Source organism: Bos indicus x Bos taurus, chromosome 7 (assembly GCF_003369695.1).
Source record: "Bos indicus x Bos taurus breed Angus x Brahman F1 hybrid chromosome 7, Bos_hybrid_MaternalHap_v2.0, whole genome shotgun sequence".
Lineage (NCBI taxonomy): Eukaryota > Metazoa > Chordata > Mammalia > Artiodactyla > Bovidae > Bos > Bos indicus x Bos taurus.
The window spans coordinates 97,829,753-97,850,071 of NC_040082.1; the positions used below are offsets into that span (position 1 = coordinate 97,829,753).

Here is a 20,319-nt window from a genome sequence, read left to right on the forward strand (position 1 = left end):
TGGGACTGGTGGCGCCCTGTGGGTGAGCACACCTCTTCTTGTCAGTCCTTCTTCTGGACCCCTCCCCATTTCTGGCATCCGAGATATTCCAAGTTGTGCGATGCTCTAGGGTATAGACCAGCCCTCATTTACATGCTCGCACGAATCAGTCGCTCTAGCTTTAGGACCTGCGGATTCAAGAGACGCTTTCTGGCAACTATCCTTTCCACCCATTTCCCCCAAGAAGCAGCCACATCACGTGCTCTAACTGCAAAGTTTATTTAGGGGGTAGTGGGGAAAAATGAACTATTAATACACGTGGGTTATTTCTCAAATAATCTGGGGAGGGGCGAGTCTTTGGGGACCTAGGGAGGAAGGATGGGACTCCGGAAACTAGAAGGCAGAGAGGGACAAGAATGGGACGCTGGCTGTCTTGAGGGGCGGGGTCGGGGGTGGGGGAGAGGAAGCGTATCTTCCATTTAGGGCCGGGCGCCCCCTAGGGGCCGCTGCCACTTCCACTGCCACTCCCGCTGCTCGCGGAGTCCAGGATCCCGGTGCGAGAGCGGCGGGAGCGCGGGAAAATGGTTCCCCGGGACCTTCGTGCACGTCTGGGACGCGGCAACATCGAGACGGAAATGTTGAGGCAGTGACCAGAGCCGGGATCCGCCACTGGTAGCGCGTCGTCCAGAAGCGAGCGGCAAAGCTCCGCTCCGTCTGCAAAAGTCTGGGGCGAAGGAGTGGACTCAGGACCTGAGTGGGTGGAGTCTAGAGACCCAGGGGGCTGTGGCGAGATCTTAGGGCAGGCTATTTTCACTTCTGGGTCCTCCCGAGAGTCTAGGGGGCAGGACCATAGTGGGGGTGAGGCCATGGGGAGGGCGAGCTCGTAACGGGGGTCTCAGGGGGCTCCGGCGCGGGGAGAACCAGATTAAGACTGAGGCCTTGGGGAAGGAGACTCCGATTTCTGGGCCTTCCCCTGGACTGTGGATGGGCCTAGAACAGAGACCATCCTTTGTGTGTTTGTGTGTGTGTGCGTTAGTCGCTTAGTCGTGTCCGACTCTTTGTGACCCCTCGGACTGTGATCTGCCAGGCTCCTGTATCTCATGGAATACTCCAGGCAAGAATACTAGAGTGGGTTGCCATTCCCTTCTTCAGGGGATCTTCCCAACCCAGGGATCGAACCCAGGTATCCGATACTGACAGGCAGATTCTTTACCATCTGAGCCACAAGATAAGCAGAGGTTAGGGAGAGGGCAAATCTGTACTCAGTGGACCTTAGGAATGCTATAGATATATCCTGCTATGGAGATTGGGCTGTGGAAGGGGAAAGGGTGGGAGTAGGGGGTTTCGGTGTGCCATGCCAGTCCAGACTCTGGGACCTAGACGTGTTAACCCTGGACACAGTAAAGGTAGGTGTCAGTCTCTTCCCTGGTTCCTCTGCCCCATGCTCACCTGCCTGTAAGTAGTGCAGCCAGGCTCGCAGCCCCTCTTTTCTAGGAGTGGGAGCCAAGTCGGGCTGCAGATGACATCACTTTCGCAAGTGGCAAACCTGGGAATGGTGTGTGTAGAGAAGAAGGTGGAGAAAGGCTAGTAGGATTCCTGCTCTCCAAGGCTTTGCCCCATATGTCTTTTACCAGATCCAGGCCCCGCCTCTTAGAACCACGCTCCTACAAAAACCATTCCCTAGATTTCAACCCGCCCCATATTCTCTGCATTTACCCAGGACTCTGTCACTTGAGAACTCATTCTTGCCGGCCTCAGACTATCTGTTCCAGGCCAGTCACCCTTTTAGCTCCTCTTCTCAATCAAGAGACCCTACCCTTAAAAAAAAAAAAAAAAAAAAAGCCAGCTCCACGGAAGGCTACTCCTCCGTACTGCCAATCATAGAAGCCAGGGTTTCCACAAGCTCTGCCGCTTTCTACCTAGCCTCAAACACAATGCCTCGTCCTTTAGATTTAGAGGCTTGGGACTCAGGCCACGCCCCTTCAGGTGCCCGAAGGATCAAGGGGCAGATACCTCGTTTGGCCCCGCCCAAACTATAGGCCACGCCCCTCAGACACCGCCTCTCCTACCAGGCATCGCAGAGCTCAGAGCACAGCGGCTGCGTCTGGCGTACCCCCAAGAGCACCAGGTGGAAACGACTGCGAAGGGCAGCCTGGAGGTGTACCAGGAAGGATTCGCACCTGGACATCGAGAGAGACAGGACGGATAGGTCAGGATGCTCAAGGGCTTTGGCCCCTAGTTGGGGCAACTGGAGCAAAGAACCCAGAGACACGCCCGAGGTAGGTGTACTCACCTGGGGCTCAGCTCCCCACAGCGCACTGGGACGAGCCCAGAGTCCGATGCCTCTGGTGGGTTCATCTCTGAGGGAAAAGAGGGCCACAGAGAAAGGGACTCCAGTGAGTTCCAGTCTTGTGTCCTCAGGTAGAGCTGAGGAACCAAGGCTTGGGGTCCCTCTGAACTGGGAAATCCTAACTATGTAAGTCCTCCCAAACATAAAAATTAAAGACACTTCACTTGGGATGTAAATGTAGCTTCAATTAGTAATAACCACAAATCAAAATCAACTTGTCATTTATTACATTCCTGGCAGCGATGTAAGTTCTCATATGGTTACATATACTCCTTTACAGCAGCCCTATGAGGTAGATCTGTTATTTCTCCTCCTTTCCTAATGGTCCATATGAGGCTCAGAAAGGTTGAGTGACTCGCCCAGGGTCACACAGCTATGAAGAGGCAGTTGGGATTTGAATCTAGGCAATTTGTGCTCTTTAATCACCACTAGACCCAGTCACCCTAAATCCCTCTGGTAAGGAAATTCTGGCATTGTTGTGGTTGAGTTGAGGTTTCTAGATGTTAGAGCTTAGGCATAATCTGGAATGCTTACCTTCCAGGTGCAGTTGGTCTGTGCCCAGATTGGTCGCCAGCCTATAGTGTCTCTGTGATCTAGCTGGGAGTGGGTGGCTCCCTCCACAAGCCCCCAACAGCATCCATGCCAGGGTCAGCTGCAGGGCCCAGGCCAAGGCCCTGGGTCGAGTGCGACCCCTGCAGGCCATGTCCTCCTGAGATGAGAGGTAGCTGGGATGCAGGGTGAGGTTCAGTTGTCCCTTTCTGGTAGCTCAGGGTGGCACTGTCCTGATGCATAGCCAGGAGACAATGCCAGGCAGACAAAAGAATGGGCAGCTGATGAGGAAGCAATAGCCAAACACTCTCAATTCCCCCGGGGCCACCAAGGCCTGCCTCTGACCCAGGAGCCCCCCATGGGGGGCTCATGTCCCGTCCATCCCTTCAGGTGCAAATGACCTCACTCCTGTTTGACCATGGTTCCCCATCTCCCTCCCCTGAGACAATCTCCCACAGGACCCCAGGCAACCTCCTCCATCCTCTAAGGGGACCTCCCGGATTTTCCAGTCCCCTCTTCTGTCCAGTAATTCCATCCTGTCCTCTGCCCAGTCTCCTCCCTCCTTCCCGCTTGATCCCTGCTGGCCCCTTTCATGGTCACCTTCTCTCTCTCGGCCTACAATCGGCTTAGGAACTGACACCCAGGGCTAGACCTTTGGAGCCAACCTTGACTGTGGCAGGACTCGGGTCCTGCCCCTAGGATCCAAAGTCCCCAGGGCAGGGGAAACTGGGGGTCTGTGAAGTCAAGGCAATTCTTTCCCCCTCTCTTCTTCCTCTGGCCACTTCTGGCCACCTCTCACCTGTTAGTTGAACTGCAGTCTAGGCGGCTGCTGAGACACCTCAGGCTCAAATCCAGAAACACCGACAGCTGAAAGGGGCGTGGTTTGATGCAGGGGAGTGGTTTTCCCTAGCCCCTCCCTCTGCTCCAGGTGACCAAAGACCAAAGGATCAGGGGCTGGTGTGTATATATCCTTGTGTTTGTCTTTATGTAGAGCTTGTGACTTAAACTCTGTATGTGTGAAGAGTGTGTGTGTTTTGGATGAGGGTGTGTGTGTGTGTATGTACTGAGGGTTTATATGTGTTTGTTGTGTGAGGGTATGTTTATGCAAATCTCTTGGATTTGTGTGCATATGTGTGTGTGTATGTTCAAAATCTGGGTAAGGAGGTCTGTAAATGTTCCAAGCCTAGTGTGTCCAGTTGAGTAAGAGTCAGATAATAAATGCTGGGGAGAGGGATGTAGGATGAGGGTAGGTATCCTGCAGAAATACTGTGAATAGGTTGGTGGATAAAATTGTTGACTATGAATGTTGACAATGAGTGAATATGGAGGTACCATGTGTGGAGACAGTGTTTGTCTTTCTCTAAAATGTGTGTGTGCATGCCCCCTCTGAAGTTTCTGTGAATTTTTGTCCCCTGCAAACATCCCCTCAATTCATTCAACAAACATTTATTGAGCACTTATGGCATACCAGCTTCTGGGGATGCAATGTTTTGACTAAGACATGAAAATCTCAATCCTCGTAGAGCTGACAGTTTACTGGCAGTGTCCAATAAGTAAAACAGCCCTCCAAAATAAACTAAAACTAAAAGAAAGAAAGAAAAACAACCTTCCAGTGAGTGTATGAGTATGTGGATGTGTGTCCATGTTTTGTACTGGGAGGATAATGTGTCTGTATTTTGCATACTGTATTTTGTGTGCAGCTGAGCTTCCCTTGGTTTGGATTATGGTTGTGTGTATGCCTGCATATGCTTGTGTTTGTATGTGTTGTGTGTGCCTGCATTGCTGAGTGTGTGTATGTCTGTGTTTTCTAAGTATGTGTTTGGATGTATGTTTGCAGAATGTCAGTTTGTGTGTATATGTGTTTCTGTGTTTGCTTCGTATGTGTTTGTATGTGTGTGTATTTGCAGAATGTATGTTTTTGTGGAGTGTTTCCAGAATGTGTTAATAGGTGTATGCGAGTCTGTTTGTTGAGCATGTGTTCATATGTTTATGTTCATGTGTAAGTTTGCAGTGTGTGTGTGTGTGTGTGTGTGTGTGCCTGTGCTCGTAGAGTGTGCATGTGTTTTCGAGACCAATGACCACTACCACAATCTCTTTCCCTCTCGTCTCAGACTAGTGCAGAGTTATTGTCTGTATCTTTTATGGATGTACTCCCAAAATCCAAACCACTTCTTTGCACACAGTAGGTGCTCAATACCTGTTGAATAAATGAATCAAGAGGCACTGTCTCCTGGCCGCTGCATGGGTACACGCTGTTGGCTTCAGCAACCAGTATCCGGTGGACCTAGCCCTCACCCGCTCCATCTTGGGGTAGTCCAGGGTGTTCGTGGGTCATATCTGTCCATTTTCTAGGCTGTGACTCCCGATAACCCTTCCTTTCCCCTGACCTTCGCCCCCAACCCTGCGCTCATATTTCAGCACGACGGACAGAAGTGCTTCAGATCAGCACCACGGAGAGTTCCCTAGGCTGCAGGCTGAATCGGGGGCAAGAGAAATGTCCCGACCTAGGACAGAGAAGTGCGAGGAACAGACTCGACGGGATGGCAACACAAACATGCCGACAGAGACAGAGAGAAACAGATCAAGACAACTCAGGCAAAGGCGCAGAGATGAGTAGAAAAGCGCCTGGGGAACACCAAGAAGTAGACTTCGAAATAGCTCACTTTGACTGTCAGAGGTCGCTCCGGCCCAGTGACCGCGCCCTCCAGGGCCTTCGAGAAAGTTATGGGCTGAGACCCTTGGGAAGCCGCCACCCCGCCATGCCCCCCCAATGTCAACGTTGGGGTGGGGGCTTCCACTCCAACTCTGGGAAGCATTGTTGGCTTGGCCTCAGCAGTAGTAACACTGCGGGGGAGTGGTGAAAATCGCTCCCGCTGCCCCCTCTCCTCATCCACCAGCTAATCGTTCCTATAAATACAGCCCAGCCTAGCTTGGCTTCTTAATCCTAACGATGAGGGAGGGGATCGCTGGGGGAGGGGGTGGCAGGGTTCCCCGTGGAGTCTCTGCTTGGGAAGGGGGTTCATATATGTCTGTAAGTGTTTTTCTGAGGGGGGATCTCCTGTGAGGACGGGTCTCCTCAGTGCAGATACACTCTGTAAGAGACTGTCCTTGGGATATAAAGTCTCGTGGATGGGGGCAATTTCTCATAGAGACTATGGCTTTTATGGGGTCATTCATTGAGGGTACCCTCACCAGGCTCCCCAAGTGAAATAACTTGGCGTGGGTCCTTCTCTATGGAAATGTCTCTTCTTTGGAGGGTGGGCTTTTGAAAGGAAGTGTCACCTCTCAGAGACCATCTGTTTCAGAAATGATTGTCAGGGTGAAAGGAGTTCCTGATTGGAGAGGACCTCCTTGCGGGGACTACCTCCCCGTGGGAATGTCTCTCTGAGGGGATCACTGCAGGGAGGGAGTTGTCTGCATAGGGAATGTATCTTAGTGAGCTTGTCTCCCTTGGGGTGTTTCTTGCTTTGGGCGCCTACCCACGAGCACGTCTCTCCCCTGGCATGTCTTTCCTTACGGGGGTCTCACGGTAGCTTGACTTCACTGGGGGCATCTGGAGGCTCCTCCCCCACGCTTACCCCCTTTCCCCCATCGCGGGCAGCCTCGGCCAAGGCCGGGCTCGGGCGCCCAGACGCAGTGACGGTGCCGGGTCCGCCCCACTTTGCTCCGCCCCCGCCACCTCCCTCCGGTTCTCCCCCCCACCATACCCCCGCCCCCCCCCCCCCCCGCCCCAGCCGCCGCCGCCGCGGTCCCCGCGGCTTCTCACTCCCTCCCGCCTCCCTCCTCCCGCCGCTGCCGCCGCCTCCCACCTCCCTCCCGGGGGCCGAAGCCGCTGCCGCCGCCGCCATGGACGATTCCGGCCTGATTCGTCGCCGGAGGCTGCAGGTATGCGGCGGCCCCGGGTGGATGGGAAGGGGTCGGCGCCCTGGGGCGGAGCCCGGCAGCAGGCGGGAGAACTTAACGCCGGGGTGGGCCCAGGCACCCCCTCCCACGGCCTCGGGAAGCTACCCGGGGGGAACGCGGTGGCTGCGCGTCCCGCCGCGCTGGGGACCCCGCCCCTCAGGCTCTGCCCGGGAACCCAGGGATCTAACGGAGGGGCATGCAGCCTAGCGCTCCCTCGAGGATAGCCCAGGGGCGCCTGACCCTTCAGAGGAGATAGGGGGCTGGGATTGAGATCTTTGCCCTGGTGCTCGGCCAGGCTCGGGTTGAGGGGGTGCAGGGCAAAGTTATTGCCCCAGGGCTCGCGCCCCCCGGGGCTGCAGGTGCCGCAGCAGCGGTAAACATGTTTGTGTTGCAGCCTCGCCCCTCATTACCCCAGGAGTCCCTTTCTGAGTCATGGGGACCCCCTACGACCTCCACGGACCTGCTTGGCCACCGAGATTCTTCCTACTGCCCTAATTGGACAGGGATCTAGACAGTCTTCCTCCTCACCCTTCATTCCACCCCTCTTCACTACAACACTACCCTACCCCCGCCCCCACTCCGCGATCCTCAAGTCCAGCCCAGCTTGTGGGTGGGCGGGAGCGATTTTTAGCTCCTTGCAGCCTTAGAAGATGTTGGTCTCCAGGCTGCGCAGGCGCAGGAAATGTGGGTCCACTGCACGGAGTGGGATACTGAGGTTTGCTGTGGAGTGCGGGGAACTCCCACCTCCTAGATGGGTGAGGATTCTGAAGTTGAGAAGGGTTCTATTTGGTCCGCAGCATGCACTTTTAAGGGTTAATATGGGGGTTCGGTGTTGCCTCCAAACTAACTCCAGAGCGAAAATTGATCAAAACTTCACCCTAAGGCCTGCCTGGCATCTGGTTCTTCTGAGTCTCCTTGACGCACAGCCCCAAGCTAGGTAATCTGGAGGAATTTATGTAAAGCCTAGAATGCGCCCAGTCTCAGGTTGCATCCCTAGTCTGGAGCTTGAGATGAGGAGAGAATTCAAACCCTCACCCAGGGCCCTCTTCCATTTTTGGAAGGGGTCATTTCAGAGGGTAAGGACTTTTCAGGCGTCTGGATGATGCTGGAACCAGTCCTGGGTTTTAACCACAGCCCAGATGGACTCTTCAGGTCTTCCTCTGATTCCCTTCTTATCCCTGGGTTGGGTTAGGAGAATGGGTTCTAATAAAAGGAAGGGAGATGCCGCGAAGACCGAAGAAGTACTGAAGTAGCCAGATAGGGTCCGCGCCGTCGGGTCCTGGAATAAAGGGGGAAAGGGGAGGAGCCTTCCTAGGGTTTCCCTCCCCCTGGGTCGGCGCCGACTCCCATTGGCTCAGTGCCACGCGGGATTTCGTTCTCCCCGCAAGACCACGCCCCTATCCCAGGATCCTCCCATTCACCCACCTATCCTTCCCAAAGCTTGTCTTGGCCGAGCTACTCCGCCGAGATCCTGCCCCAACCTCCTCCCTTCTGGCACGGTTAACCACTTTGCAGCCTGACTACACTCTCACACATTGGTGCAACCCCTTAGGACCTGTCCCACAACTGTAGAGAGCCTAAGTTTTCTGCGTGTGAATTCGGATCGTATAGCAATCTAAGTTCAAATGCCCTGTCGGCAGGGCCCTCCTTTAATCCCAAGGAGATGCAGAATCCTCTGGGCAAAGCAGTTTTGTAACTGGCGATGGAAGTGGCCTCTATTCACACTGACACAGAGGTCCAAATCCTCTGCCTCTCCACATTTTCCCTTTCCTCGATGCTAAAATGTTTAGTTACGCTTAGCAGATGGGGCTAGAGTCGAAACTTTTCTGGGTAGCACTTAGAGCACCTAGAGCCCTGGGGCTCAGCCTTATAGGCCACAGTGTCTCTGAGTTTTGAGTACCGGACTCCATGGCCAGAAAATCCAGATCTTGGTTTTGACTGGGCCATTGCAGTCGCCTGGCAAGGCTGGTCCAAGGGGCGGCTCATTCAAGCTAATTCTGCAAAGACAGAAGGAAAATCTGGTACAGATTTTTGGTCACCCCTGGCTCGGGATGGCAGAGCTACTAATCTGGACAGTGTGCCCTTTGACCCCAACCATCCATCTGTCCTCTGTACTTGGGACTGCGAGGTCCCTCTGGCTCATCTTCTGCCATGCAGCATATACATCCACAATGTTCCTATGATCTAATATTTACTGAGCAATTACTATGTGTGCTAGGCAGCATACTAAGGTGCTAGGCACCTGCATCATCTGCAGAATCCTCTAGAAGGCATGAACTATTGGAAGGTCATTTGCCAAGGTTTTAAGTGGTAAAGCTGGGATTCTAACTCAGGACTTTCTAATATCAGAGATCCTAGAAAGATCCTAGAACATTCCTCAATTCTCCCTGGTTGGTGGGCTTCAGTTGCGTCTGACTCTTTGCGACCCTATGGAGCCTGCCAGGCTCCTCTGTCCATGGGATTCTCCAGGCAGGAATACTGGAGTGGGTTGCTGTGCCCTTCTCCAGGGGATCTTCCCGACCCAGGGATCAAAACCAGGTCTCCCACACTGTGGGCAGATTCTTTACTGTCTGTGCCACCAGACAGATGACTGGCTGGAGTCCCCACTAAAGAGGTTTTGAAACCCTCATCTGAATCTTTCTACTTGCAGCCCTACCCAGTCCCTTCTATTCACCTTAGCCTGTGGACACAGAACTGGCTGGAAGACGATGTTGCTTCTCCCTTCTGTTCTTCAGTGCTCTCAGAAAAGTGTCCAGATCTCTAATTTCTGGTCCCAGTGGTGGCTTCCTGTGTGCTTGACAAACAGAATGCAAACGTCTTCTAATGTGGACAGAACTAAAACCTACCCATGGTTATCATGTTTATCACTGCCATTACTGAAAAGACTACCCAGCCATCACCCGATTCCCCCCTCCCTTTTTTTGGTCCACCACATGGCATGTAGGATCTTAGTTCCCCAACCAGGGATTAAACCCGCATCCCCTGCAGTGGAAGCCTGGAGCCTTAACCACCTGACCACCAGGGAAGTCCCCCGATTTCCATTTCAGATCTCAGTTTTGAGCCCCGCTAATGACCCCCACCCCAATTCTGTGAATCTGGTTGAGTGTGGAGTAGAGCTACTGAGATGTGGAGGGCTTATTCATTCATTCATCCAGTCATTCAACCTTTCCTGCTTGAGCATGCCAAGTTTATTCCTGCCTCCAGGGCTTTGCAACTGCCTCTACCTGGAATGCTCTCTCCACAGATCCTCCCATGACTGACTTATTTTTCAGCAACCAACTTAAAAGTCACCTCTACAGAGCAGCCCTCTAGCCCTCATGTTCCCCTCCTAGCCATTTCCCATTACGTCACCTTGCTTAACTAAAAAAATAAAATAAAAATTATTTTATTTGGCTGCACCGGGTCTTAGTTGTGGAACATGGGATCTAGTTCTCTCTGGCCCCCTGCTTTGGGAGGGTGGAGTCTTAGCCACTGGAACACCAGGGAAATTCCACCTTGCTTAATTTTATTCATAACATTTATTTCTGTCTAAAATTATTTCATTCACTTCTACATTAATGTTGTCTGCTTCTGTCCTTTAAATACTGGTCCCAAAAGGGCAGAAATTTTTATTTGTCTCATGTACTGCTGTGCCCCAGTGCCTAGCACCAGGGTCTGCCATACAGTACGTGCTCAAGAAATGTTTTTCAGATAACGACTCCTGTTTCATTTGCAAAAACACACATTGAGACGCCAACTCAGGAGTCCTATATGGGGCTCCTGTGCTGGTCTCTCGGGGTCAGGAGAGGAATCACCCTGGCACTTTTTGCCCAGGATCCCATCCCTCAACCCAAGGCCGAGGCGCTGGTGACGATGCTGATGAAGGACTTGTCCCACCCGACTTCTATCCCTCCAAGGGGCTGACACAGGGCTTTTGGGCAGTGGCTGTCGGTCCTCGCTGACCTCTATCCTTTTGCTCCTTTGCCTTCCAGAAAGATTTGCCCCTGCCCCGGAAAAGCAGCAGGTGAGCCCTGGGGGAGAGATGAGCGGGGCTGATGGCCCTTTCTCCAGCTCGGGTAGGGGCGCCAGGCGCGCGCGCGGGCGGGGCCAGGCGCGCTGGTGCCCAGCAGCGCCCCCTCCTGGCGGGCGGTAGCCGCAGGCCTTTCCCCTCCCCCGCCCTCCCCTGCCCGCTGCGGCTCCAGCCTCCGCCCCGCGCTCGCTCCCCGCGCCGCCGCTGCCGCTGCCGCACCTGCCACCATGTCGCCGCCGCCGGGTCATGTCTGACTCTCTCTGGATCGCGCTTTCCAATTTTTCGATGCCCTCCTTCCCTGGCGGCAGTATGTTCCGCCGGACCAAGAGGTAGACCCCCGATCCCTCAGACCCTGACCCGGCCCTTCCCCCAAAGCCGCCCTCCTGCTGCTGCTGCAGGGCGGGGCCCGGGATGCTGCACCAGGTCCAGCTGCGCCAGAGGTGCCCGCGCTGAGCCTTCCTGCCGGGGTTGGGGCTAAATGGGGGGCAGTGTGGGCCGAGACTCGGGGGGACTGCACGCTAGAAAGGATCGCCGCGGGGGGAGGGGGCTGCGCCTGGTGGGGGATTGCGGCGCCTTTGTCTGCTGGTGCTGCGGGTTCCCGAAGCCGGAGGGCGAAAGTAGGGGAAGAAGGGGAGGGTGGGGGGCTTAGCACCCTCAGAACAATAGCCCCAGCCTGGCCTCCCCTCACCGCCATGCCGCGTGCTCTGGCCGCGCAAATATGCTCAGTCACTGCTCTGGGCGGGGGGTGAAGGGAGTGGAGGGGCTGAAGGGTCCCTCTTTGGAAGCTGGGATTCTGAGGTGCAGAATGAAAGGGGGGGGCTTTTATTATAGCCCAGCCGCCCCTCCCAAAGAACACAGCCTCATATGAAAAATAGTGACACACAGAGTCACGCAGGACATGATGTCACACACACATACACACACAACAGCCCTAGTGTCCCAGATACACCCGGGAGTCGCCGCGAGTTCCCAGCCATACAGTGGCCATAGGTCAGAGGCACGCACAGACACGCAGGGACACTTCCAGAATCACACAGACAAGTAAGTCTGCAGGCACAGTGCAGCGTACACCCAGGAAGATGTCACTTGTGTGGTGATACACACACAACTGTGCCATCTGAGATGCACAGAGACACATATGTGGCAATGACATCTGTGCAATGTCACAGTATACAATATCACCTAAGCATGTCACATGCTGTGTCACACAGATGACAGAATGACCCAGAGAGTCAGAGACACACACACAGTACCACAGGTTTTCACACATTTTCATCTGTGTCACACACGGTGGCATGCTCAGATGTGCCCAGTGTCACAGGGTGTTAAACTCACACACATAGAGAGGTGTAGATCATCTATATGCTGTATCACACATATACAGATGCCATACGTGGACACACATGGTGAATATCACACTCGGACACAAGGACAGTGTCTCATACAGACTCCAACTGCTACACAAAAGTATAGACACAGCAGAAATCATGCATGAGGTACACTTTACAGCCCACAGTGGCACATCTAGTCATGGACAAGTGGCTAGACAGACTGTGTCAGACAGACACACAAAGCCACAGGTCACGTCACACAAGATAAACTCAAGGGCTGTCACACATGATGTCACACTCGAGTGGTCCCAGTGCTGAACTCACACACCTGGTGCCACGCCTGGATCCACACAGCAAATGTCATGCAAAGACCCAAAGACACATAGACACGAGAATCTCCATTGGTATCACGTGGACATGACTATCACCCCATACATGGTCACATGTGAACCATCCACACCAGGAGGCTTGCACCAACACATCACATATGCATCCTCTCCCATATACAGTCCTCCTCTGAGCAGTCCTTTGGGGGCACATTTGAGCACCCACTCGGTTGGGAGACAGGTAGGAGGGATCTGAGATGGGAAGGTGATGGGTCGAACCCTCAAACTCACTGGGTTACGGCCGGGTCCGGCTCCCTGCCTCGCCTTCCCCGCAGCTGCCGCACCAGTAACCGGAAAAGCCTCATCCTGACCAGCACTTCGCCCACGCTGCCGCGACCCCACTCCCCCCTGCCAGGACACCTGGGTAAGACAGGTGATGGGTTTGCGGGCCAGACTAGTGGAGGCGGGGCCATAGGAAAGGAGTGTGTCCATGCCACAGGAGGGGTGGTCCAGAGTTTGGACACAGAGGACCTGGATTGGACAAGGGGCGGGGCCCTCCTTGTGTGGGCTCGGCGGTTCCGCAAAGGGACGGGCATTTGTGTGCGGAGGCCCAGGAGGAGCTTGTTTGGAAAGGGGATGGGGCAGAAAGGAGGAGCCATCCTTAAGGGGCGGGGCTCCCCAGAAAAAGGCGGGATCGACCCGAGGAGGGGCTGGGCTGACTTGGTAGCCAAAACATGTTTTGGGGAGGGGCCACAGCTAAGGTAAATGGCCCATTCATACACGGGTGAGATTAGACTAAGGAGACAAGCTGCTGTTTGGAACCCGCTTTGAGGATCAGGAGGTCTGATGGGATTGCCTCCCACGCCTGGCCTGAAGATCCCCCTCTTTCTGCCACAGGTAGCAGCCCCCTGGACAGCCCCCGCAACTTCTCCCCCAACACCCCAGCCCATTTCTCCTTTGCCTCTTCCCGAAGGTGAGTCCCTCTCCCCAGGGCCCCCAAACCCTGGCCATACCCTCCCCAGCCACCGTCTGGGCCACCATCTGTTCCCCTCATCACTGCATCTGAGTCAGAGCCTGAGGGACCGGCAGAGTGCCCCCAAAGTCCTGGCGGGAACAGGCGCCCAGCATTAGGGGCGGGACCACAAGAAGGCGAGGCCAGTCGCCTGTTCAGAATGGGGAAGGGGCGGGGCTTCCATTGCCGCGGAGCGAAAGCGCTTGCGCTTTGGTCCCGGGGTCTTCGTCTCCCAAGCCTGGCTCTCCAGGCCAGGCGTTCCCATAGTAACAGGACAGGGTAGCAGGGATGAAGTGCGCAAGCTCAGACTGCTTGCTACCCATCGAAGGACTAGGTCCATGATGTGGGGGAGGGCGCCTAGGGCTATTTCCCCAGAAGACCCAAGAGGAGGAATCTCAGATTTCCCTCCGGAGGTTCTGTGGGTTTCTGGAGTGTCCCTGAGATGAATTTTCTGAGGAGCTTTGGCAAAATCGGGGGAGGAAGAGAGAATCTTTGATTTTGAGGGGGAAACGTCTAGGATTCACCAGGGTGTTTTGCGGATCTCTTTTTCATCGAAATTTATTCATTCTAAAAACGTCTGAACAGCTACTGTGTTCTGAGAACTGGGGTATGGGGTGAACCGCATCCCTTCTGTAACCTTGGAGTTGAGTTTGGGCAAGCAACACAGATCACTGCAAAGGCTGGTGACAGTTTTGGTGGGGGGGAGTCACAGGAGACTGTGGGGACAGAGGATGGCTCCTCTGGGAGGGTGGGGGTTTCCCCTCGACCATGGAATTCAGCTGAGGGCAATGGGGAGTCAGAAAATATTGGACCGGATGTGGTCACCTACATGGAGGGTGAGCTGAGCCAGGACACTGCCTGAGGAGAGGAGTCCAGTGCATGGGAATGTGTGTCCCTGTGAAAGTGCAATCTGTGTGCTGATGTGGATGTGTGTGTGTGTGTGAGGTCATGAATACGTGAGGCAGCCCACGCCTGCACATGGATCCATGGGTGTGAGAGTGAACGTGTGTGACTGTGTGCTGGTAGGGTTGTAAATGTGTGTGTGAATAGCTGAGGAAACATGTACCTCCATGCGTGACTGCATGTGAATGTGTAATTTGTGTGGGAGTGTGAATGGGTGTGTAGCCCTGTGAGAATTTGAATGTGTGACTGAGTGCGAGAGGGTGTCTTCAGTGTGTGTCATGTTAATGTGACAGACTAGAGTGTGTGGGGGAGTGTGTCTGTATATGTCAGAGTGTGAGTACCAGGTCTCTCTGTTTGTGTCTTTGTAAGTGTAGGTCTTATTTTGCATGTGTGATTGTGTGTTAGCCTGGAAACGTGATATTTGGGTCCACAAATGGGACAGTGAGGGGCTGCCCTGGTGGTTCAGATGGTAAAAAATCTGCCTGCGATGCAGGAGACCCAGATTCAATCCCTGGGTCAGGAATATCCCCTGGAGAAGAGAATGGCAACCCACTCCAGTGTTCTTGCTCAGAGAACCCCATGGACAGAGGAGCCTGGCGGGCTACAGCCCATGGGGCTGCAAACAGTTGGACACGACTGAAGCGACTTAGAGCACACACACACACATACACAAGCTAATGAATGCCTGTGAGTATCTATGCTGAAGAGTCACGTGGTGTGAATGTGTCTGACTTTCAGTGTGTGAACTCAACCATACTAGTAACAGGATTGGATATGGCCAGAAGAGTGATTGTGTCTATGGGATCTCGTGTCAGTGTGTACGTGCTTATGAGGAAGGGAAGTTTCTTCTCTGAAAAGACTCAAATGATCTTCCTCTGAGAATTTTCTCAGAGGGAATCCTCTAGGGGTCATCTTTTGGGGTCCCTCTGGGATGACTTCCTTGAGTGGACTTTTTACTCTGGGGGCTTGTTTGGCTTGAGGATGAGGGTCATGGGAAGGAGCAGAGGAGACTGATCTTTGCTCTGGGTCCCGGGTGCCTGGCTGGTAGATTTCTTCTTCACCTCCTTAACCCTGAGGGCCTTCAGGGATCTCAGAGCATAAATGTATCCTCCCACCCCCCAACCCTGGCCATGGTCAGAGGCTTCTCTCACACCTTGAGGAGTGGGGGGACTGATGGGGCCTGGCAGCCTCTGAGAAAGTTGGCTGGTTTCCAGGGCGGATGGACGCCGTTGGTCTCTGGCTTCACTCCCTTCATCTGGCTATGGCACCAACACACCCAGCTCCACTGTCTCGGTGAGTGTGGCAGGCGGGGCCAGTGGGTGGGAGCCGCAGGGGGCCTACTGGACTGGCTTTAGTAAGAGCTTTGGGTTTCTCTAGTTCTCCAAAGGTGTCACCTGTCCATCTCTTCATGTTCCAAGTCTCTTCCAAGGTCCTGTTCTCCACCTTCAATATATCTTTTTGGGGATCCTACTCACTGTGGACTCAGTTTACAGATAAATGACATTAAGGCTCACGTGTTAAGCCACTTGCCCAAGTGTTTGCAGCTGGCCAGGGCCAGGCCACATCCTTCACCTGGAACCATTTGCTCACCCACCGCAATACGCAAAGTCTGTCTCTCCGTCTGCCTCCTTTCAGACCTCTCTGGTTCGCTTGTCCATACATTGGTATGATGCTCAGTAGACATTTATCACGTGACTTTCATGTGGCAGGTGGGGCTCTACAAGCTGGACCAGGGCCCAAGGATTCACAGAGCCCTCATGGGAGGAGTCAGATATGTAAGAAGGCATTTACAACTTGGGGTGCCGGAGTGGTCAGAGCTGTGATGAGGGTAGCATAAGGCAAGGTGATGACAGCAGAGGGGAGGCACCTGACTAAGCTGGAGGGAGGGTCAAGGAAGCTTTCCTGGAAGAGGTGGCATTGAAGCCAAGACAAAGGATCAGCAGGGGGTTGGCAGATGGAAGAAGGGAGGGAAGAGTGTTCCAGGAAGAGGGAACAGCATGTGCAAACTCTTAGCGGCAACAGAGAACTTCACACATTGGGAAAGTTGAAAATAGCCTGTGTGGCTGGAGCTTTGGGTTGGAAGTGGCAGAATGGAGGTGATGCAGGCAGCAACACTCACGCTGTGGCTTCTTGGCCAGGGTGGCAAGGTGGATTTTATTCTAAATGTGGTGGGAAGCCAGAGAAAGGTTTTTTTGTTTTAGATGAAGATTTTAGTCTGAACTATTAATATTTGAAATTATGATTTTGAGTGTCAAATATTGGGCTTCCCCGGTGGCTTGGCAATAAAGAATCTGCCTGCAATGTTGGAGATGCAGGCTCCATCTCTGGGACAGGAAGATCCCCTGGAGGAGGGCACAGCAACCCACTCCAGTATTCTTGCCTGAGAATCCCAAGGACAGAGGAGCCAGGTGGGCTACAGTCCATAGGGTCCCAAAGAGTCAGACATGACTGAAGTGACCTAGCACACAGGCACACATGTCATAGATTATGTACACTGAGGAGATTATTTTAATAGGTAATGATGGGGTGGGGAGTTTTAAGCAGGAAAGTGAGTGATGTCATGTGGAAAAAGATTATTCTGCCAGCAGAATCAGGTGGCTGTCCTTGTGTTTCTCCACTGATGTCTGGGTCTGTCATTGCCCCAACTGCATACCATGCCCAGACCAGGGACTAAGCAGAACCAAGTTCCTGCTCTGGAGGAGCAGAAAGTAATAACAAATAAGTCATAAGATGTACAGTAATAAGCCAGGAGACAAGAAGTCAGCAAGAAGCGAGTTGGGGAAACGAAAGAGAATGATGGGTGTGGTCAGAGGAGGATGCCTAAAATGTGGCTTTAAAGCAAAGACTTGGAGGAGTGATCCATAGTAGATGTGGGAGAAACAGAGGGAACAGTCAGTGAAAAGGCCTGGAAGCAGGACTGTGCCTGGCTTGTTCAAAGACCATCAAGGAGGCCTGTGCTGTTGGAGCAGAGCAGGTTGGGTGTGGGGGCGGGGGGGGGGGGGGCGAGAGTGGGAGGAGGTGGTGGCAGACAGGGTTAGATCTTGAAAAGACCTTGTGGGCTATGGAGAGGACTTAGGCATTCACCAGGAGTAAGGTGGGAGCCCTGGAGAGTTCTGAACAGAAGAGGCGTCTGTGACTTGACTTGGGTTTTCACAGGCTCTCTCGGGCCACACTCATGTCTGTGTCCCTGCTCCCCTGTCTATCGCCAGGAATCCCAAGCTGGGCCTTGGGATCCAAGGATCATAAGTCAGGTCCAGATTCTGGCCTTGCTCAGTGGCCCGCCAGCCGCGGGAGCCCCAGGCCAGGGTCCCGAGCTGTGGGGGGACCGTGGTGACCTGACCCCGGCCCTGCCCCTCCCCCCAGTCTTCCTGCTCCTCCCAGGAGCGTCTGCACCAGCTGCCCTACCAGCCCACCGTGGATGAGCTCCATTTCCTCTCCAAACACTTCGGCAGCACCGAGAGCATCACAGACGAGGATGGCGGCCGCCGCTCCCCTGCCGTGCGGCCTCGCTCGCGGAGCCTCAGGTGGGTCTGCCTCCCACTCCATGAACAACCTGGTGGGTCTGGGGGCTGGTGCCTTGCGAGACCCTCGTCTGCAGTTTGGGAGGGAAGGGGCTGGATGCAATGGGCTTCTCTCTCCGCAGTCCCGGGCGATCCCCCTCCTCCTACGACAACGAAATCGTGATGATGAACCATGTCTACAAGGAGAGGTTCCCGAAGGTGAGGCGGGGCCGGGGGCGGCCGCAGGGAAGCGGGGCGGCCGGAGCCCTCGCTCACCTTAGCTCCGCGCGCCCCCTGGTGGCCGGCGTCGAGGCGTGCAGGCTCCTAGCAGAAACAACCTCCGGGCCGAGCCCCGCGCGGGCATCCCCGCCTTGCCTCCCTCCCTCCCGCAGGCCACCGCGCAGATGGAAGAGAAGCTGCGCGACTTCGCCCGCGCCTACGAACCGGACAGCGTGCTGCCGCTGGCCGACGGCGTTCTCAGCTTCATCCACCACCAGATCATCGAGCTGGCTCGAGACTGCTTGACCAAGTCCCGCGACGGCCTCATTACCACCGTCTACTTCTACGAACTGCAGGAAAACCTGGAGAAGCTGCTGCAGGACGTGAGTACCCCGAGGGGCCAACCCCACCTCGGGCTCTGAACCCCCAAAACTGGCCCAATGTCCCTATCCTTTCCTTCACGCCACATCCATTCAGGGGGCGCCTAACATGTGCCAAGTGGCTGGTGTGGAGCCGAAGACTGAAGAGTGGAGGAGAAAGACTAGATCCCAACTCTAGATCTGATGAAGGAAGTAGGAATCATTTTTTTCCCCACAAAATGCACCTTTTGCCTTTATCAAAATCCTGTATTGTTATACCAAGATTTTCACAATATCACATGGTGCTGTTGACAGTACTATTAATAATTTAAGTTTCTTGAAACTTCTCTGGCGGTCCAGTGGTTAAGACTCCGCTTCCAATGCAGGGGACACAGGTTCGATCCCTGGTCGGGGAATTAAGATCTCACAGGCAGCGTGGCTTGGCCAAAGTTTCTTTCATTTTTTTCCCCACTGTTTTAATTAATGTTTATTGATTTATAGTTGATTTACAATGCTGTGTTAGTTTCAGGTGTACAGCAAGTTGAATCTGTTATACATAGACATATATACACTCTTAGATTCTTTTCCCATATAGGTCATTACAGAGTATCGAGTAGAGTTCCCTGTGCTATACAGTAGGTTCTTATTAGTTATCTGTTTTATATACGGGGTTTCCCTGGTGGCACTGGTGGTAAAGAACCTGCTTGCCAATGCAACAGACATAGAGACTTGAGTTCTGTCCCTGGGTTGGGAGGATCCCGTGGAGAAGGGCATGGCAACCCATTCCAACATTCTTGGTTGGAAAATCCCATGGACAGAGGATCCTGGTGGGCTACAGTTCACAGGGTTGCAGAGAGTTGGACACGACTGAAGTGACTTAGCGTACAGAAAGCACATCAGTACCAGTCTCCCAGTTTATCCCTACCCCACCCCCAGGAAGCAGGAATTTAACTTCGCTCACCTCTGCAGGTCTCTACTCAAATGCTGCCTTCTTGGGTGACATTATGACTGAGAGTAGGATGAAGCAGGTGATTCCCCGCCCCCCCTTTAGAACATTAATGATTGAACAAATTGAAAAGAAAATATGTTAAAACTTAATGTTAATGTATGGCAAAACCAATACAATATTGTAAAGTAATTAGCCTCCAATTAAAATAAATAAATTTATATTTTAAAAAAACTTAATGTTAAGTTAAAATATTGTATAATTAAACCAAAATTTTCTATAATTTTACTTTCCTGGTTTTAATGGAAACAAACTAATCAACAGTATTTTTATTAAAACCATTAATCATTTGAAAAACAAAAACACATAAAGATTGCCCCACTTGTTTTTTTTTTTTTTGCTGTACCACACAGCTTGGGAGATCTTAGTTCCCCAACTAGGGATTGAACCTGGGCCCACCGGGGAAGTCCCTACACTTTTTCTTTTGAATCAGTTTCCAGTAGGGCTTGGCTTAGCCCTCTGGGATCCTGTCCTTATTTAAATTTCACTGAGACTTCCCTGGCAGTCCAGGGGTTAGAACTCGGCGCTTTCAGTGCTAGAACCCAGCTGGTTTCAATCGTTGGTTGTAGTATTGACTTTGATGGGCATGATAGAGAAATTAATATATGGCCTGTTCGATAGAAAACAAGAACATGCGAGCAGAGTAATGGCGATTGAGGGTCTTAGCAGTAGGTAGGGTGCAATTTTGAATTGGAGGGGGTCAGGGCAAGCCTCCATGAGGAGTTGATAGCTGAGCAGAGACTTAAAATAGGAGAAGTAGGGAGCCATGGAGAGATCCGAGGAGAGAGGATGCTAGGCAGAGGGATTTTTAACTTGGCCTGGACTGTAGAATTGCTTTGAAGATAGATTGAATGACTGAACATTTTAGGACCA

The 20,319-nt window shown here is 53.3% G+C and overlaps 2 protein-coding genes across 4 annotated transcripts in view; one reads left to right on the plus strand and one right to left on the minus strand.

Moving 5' to 3' along the window:
• Positions 1 to 254: 254 nt before the first annotated feature.
• On the minus strand, positions 255 to 6,494 carry RTBDN (retbindin). Its single transcript, XM_027547899.1, has 6 exons — positions 3,678 to 6,494; positions 2,864 to 3,111; positions 2,273 to 2,339; positions 2,049 to 2,159; positions 1,429 to 1,525; positions 255 to 703 (listed from the first exon to the last, which is right to left on the minus strand). The coding sequence occupies exons 2-6, from the start codon at positions 3,030 to 3,032 to the stop codon at positions 476 to 478; spliced, it is 672 nt and encodes a 223-aa protein (XP_027403700.1). The 5' UTR covers positions 3,033 to 3,111; positions 3,678 to 6,494; the 3' UTR covers positions 255 to 475.
• Positions 6,495 to 6,618: 124 nt separating this feature from the next.
• Positions 6,619 to 20,319, plus strand: part of MAST1 (microtubule associated serine/threonine kinase 1) — a 29,003-nt gene continuing 15,302 nt past the window's right edge. Inside the window, exons 1-8 of one of the 3 annotated variants that reach the window (XM_027547901.1) lie at positions 6,619 to 6,763; positions 10,753 to 10,784; positions 12,783 to 12,871; positions 13,345 to 13,420; positions 15,577 to 15,655; positions 17,726 to 17,886; positions 18,006 to 18,081; positions 18,255 to 18,464. In XM_027547901.1, coding sequence (XP_027403702.1) covers positions 6,725 to 6,763; positions 10,753 to 10,784; positions 12,783 to 12,871; positions 13,345 to 13,420; positions 15,577 to 15,655; positions 17,726 to 17,886; positions 18,006 to 18,081; positions 18,255 to 18,464 — 762 coding nt within the window. In that variant the 5' untranslated portion in view covers positions 6,619 to 6,724. The other 2 variants (XM_027547900.1, XM_027547902.1) reach the window with 2 other exon arrangements.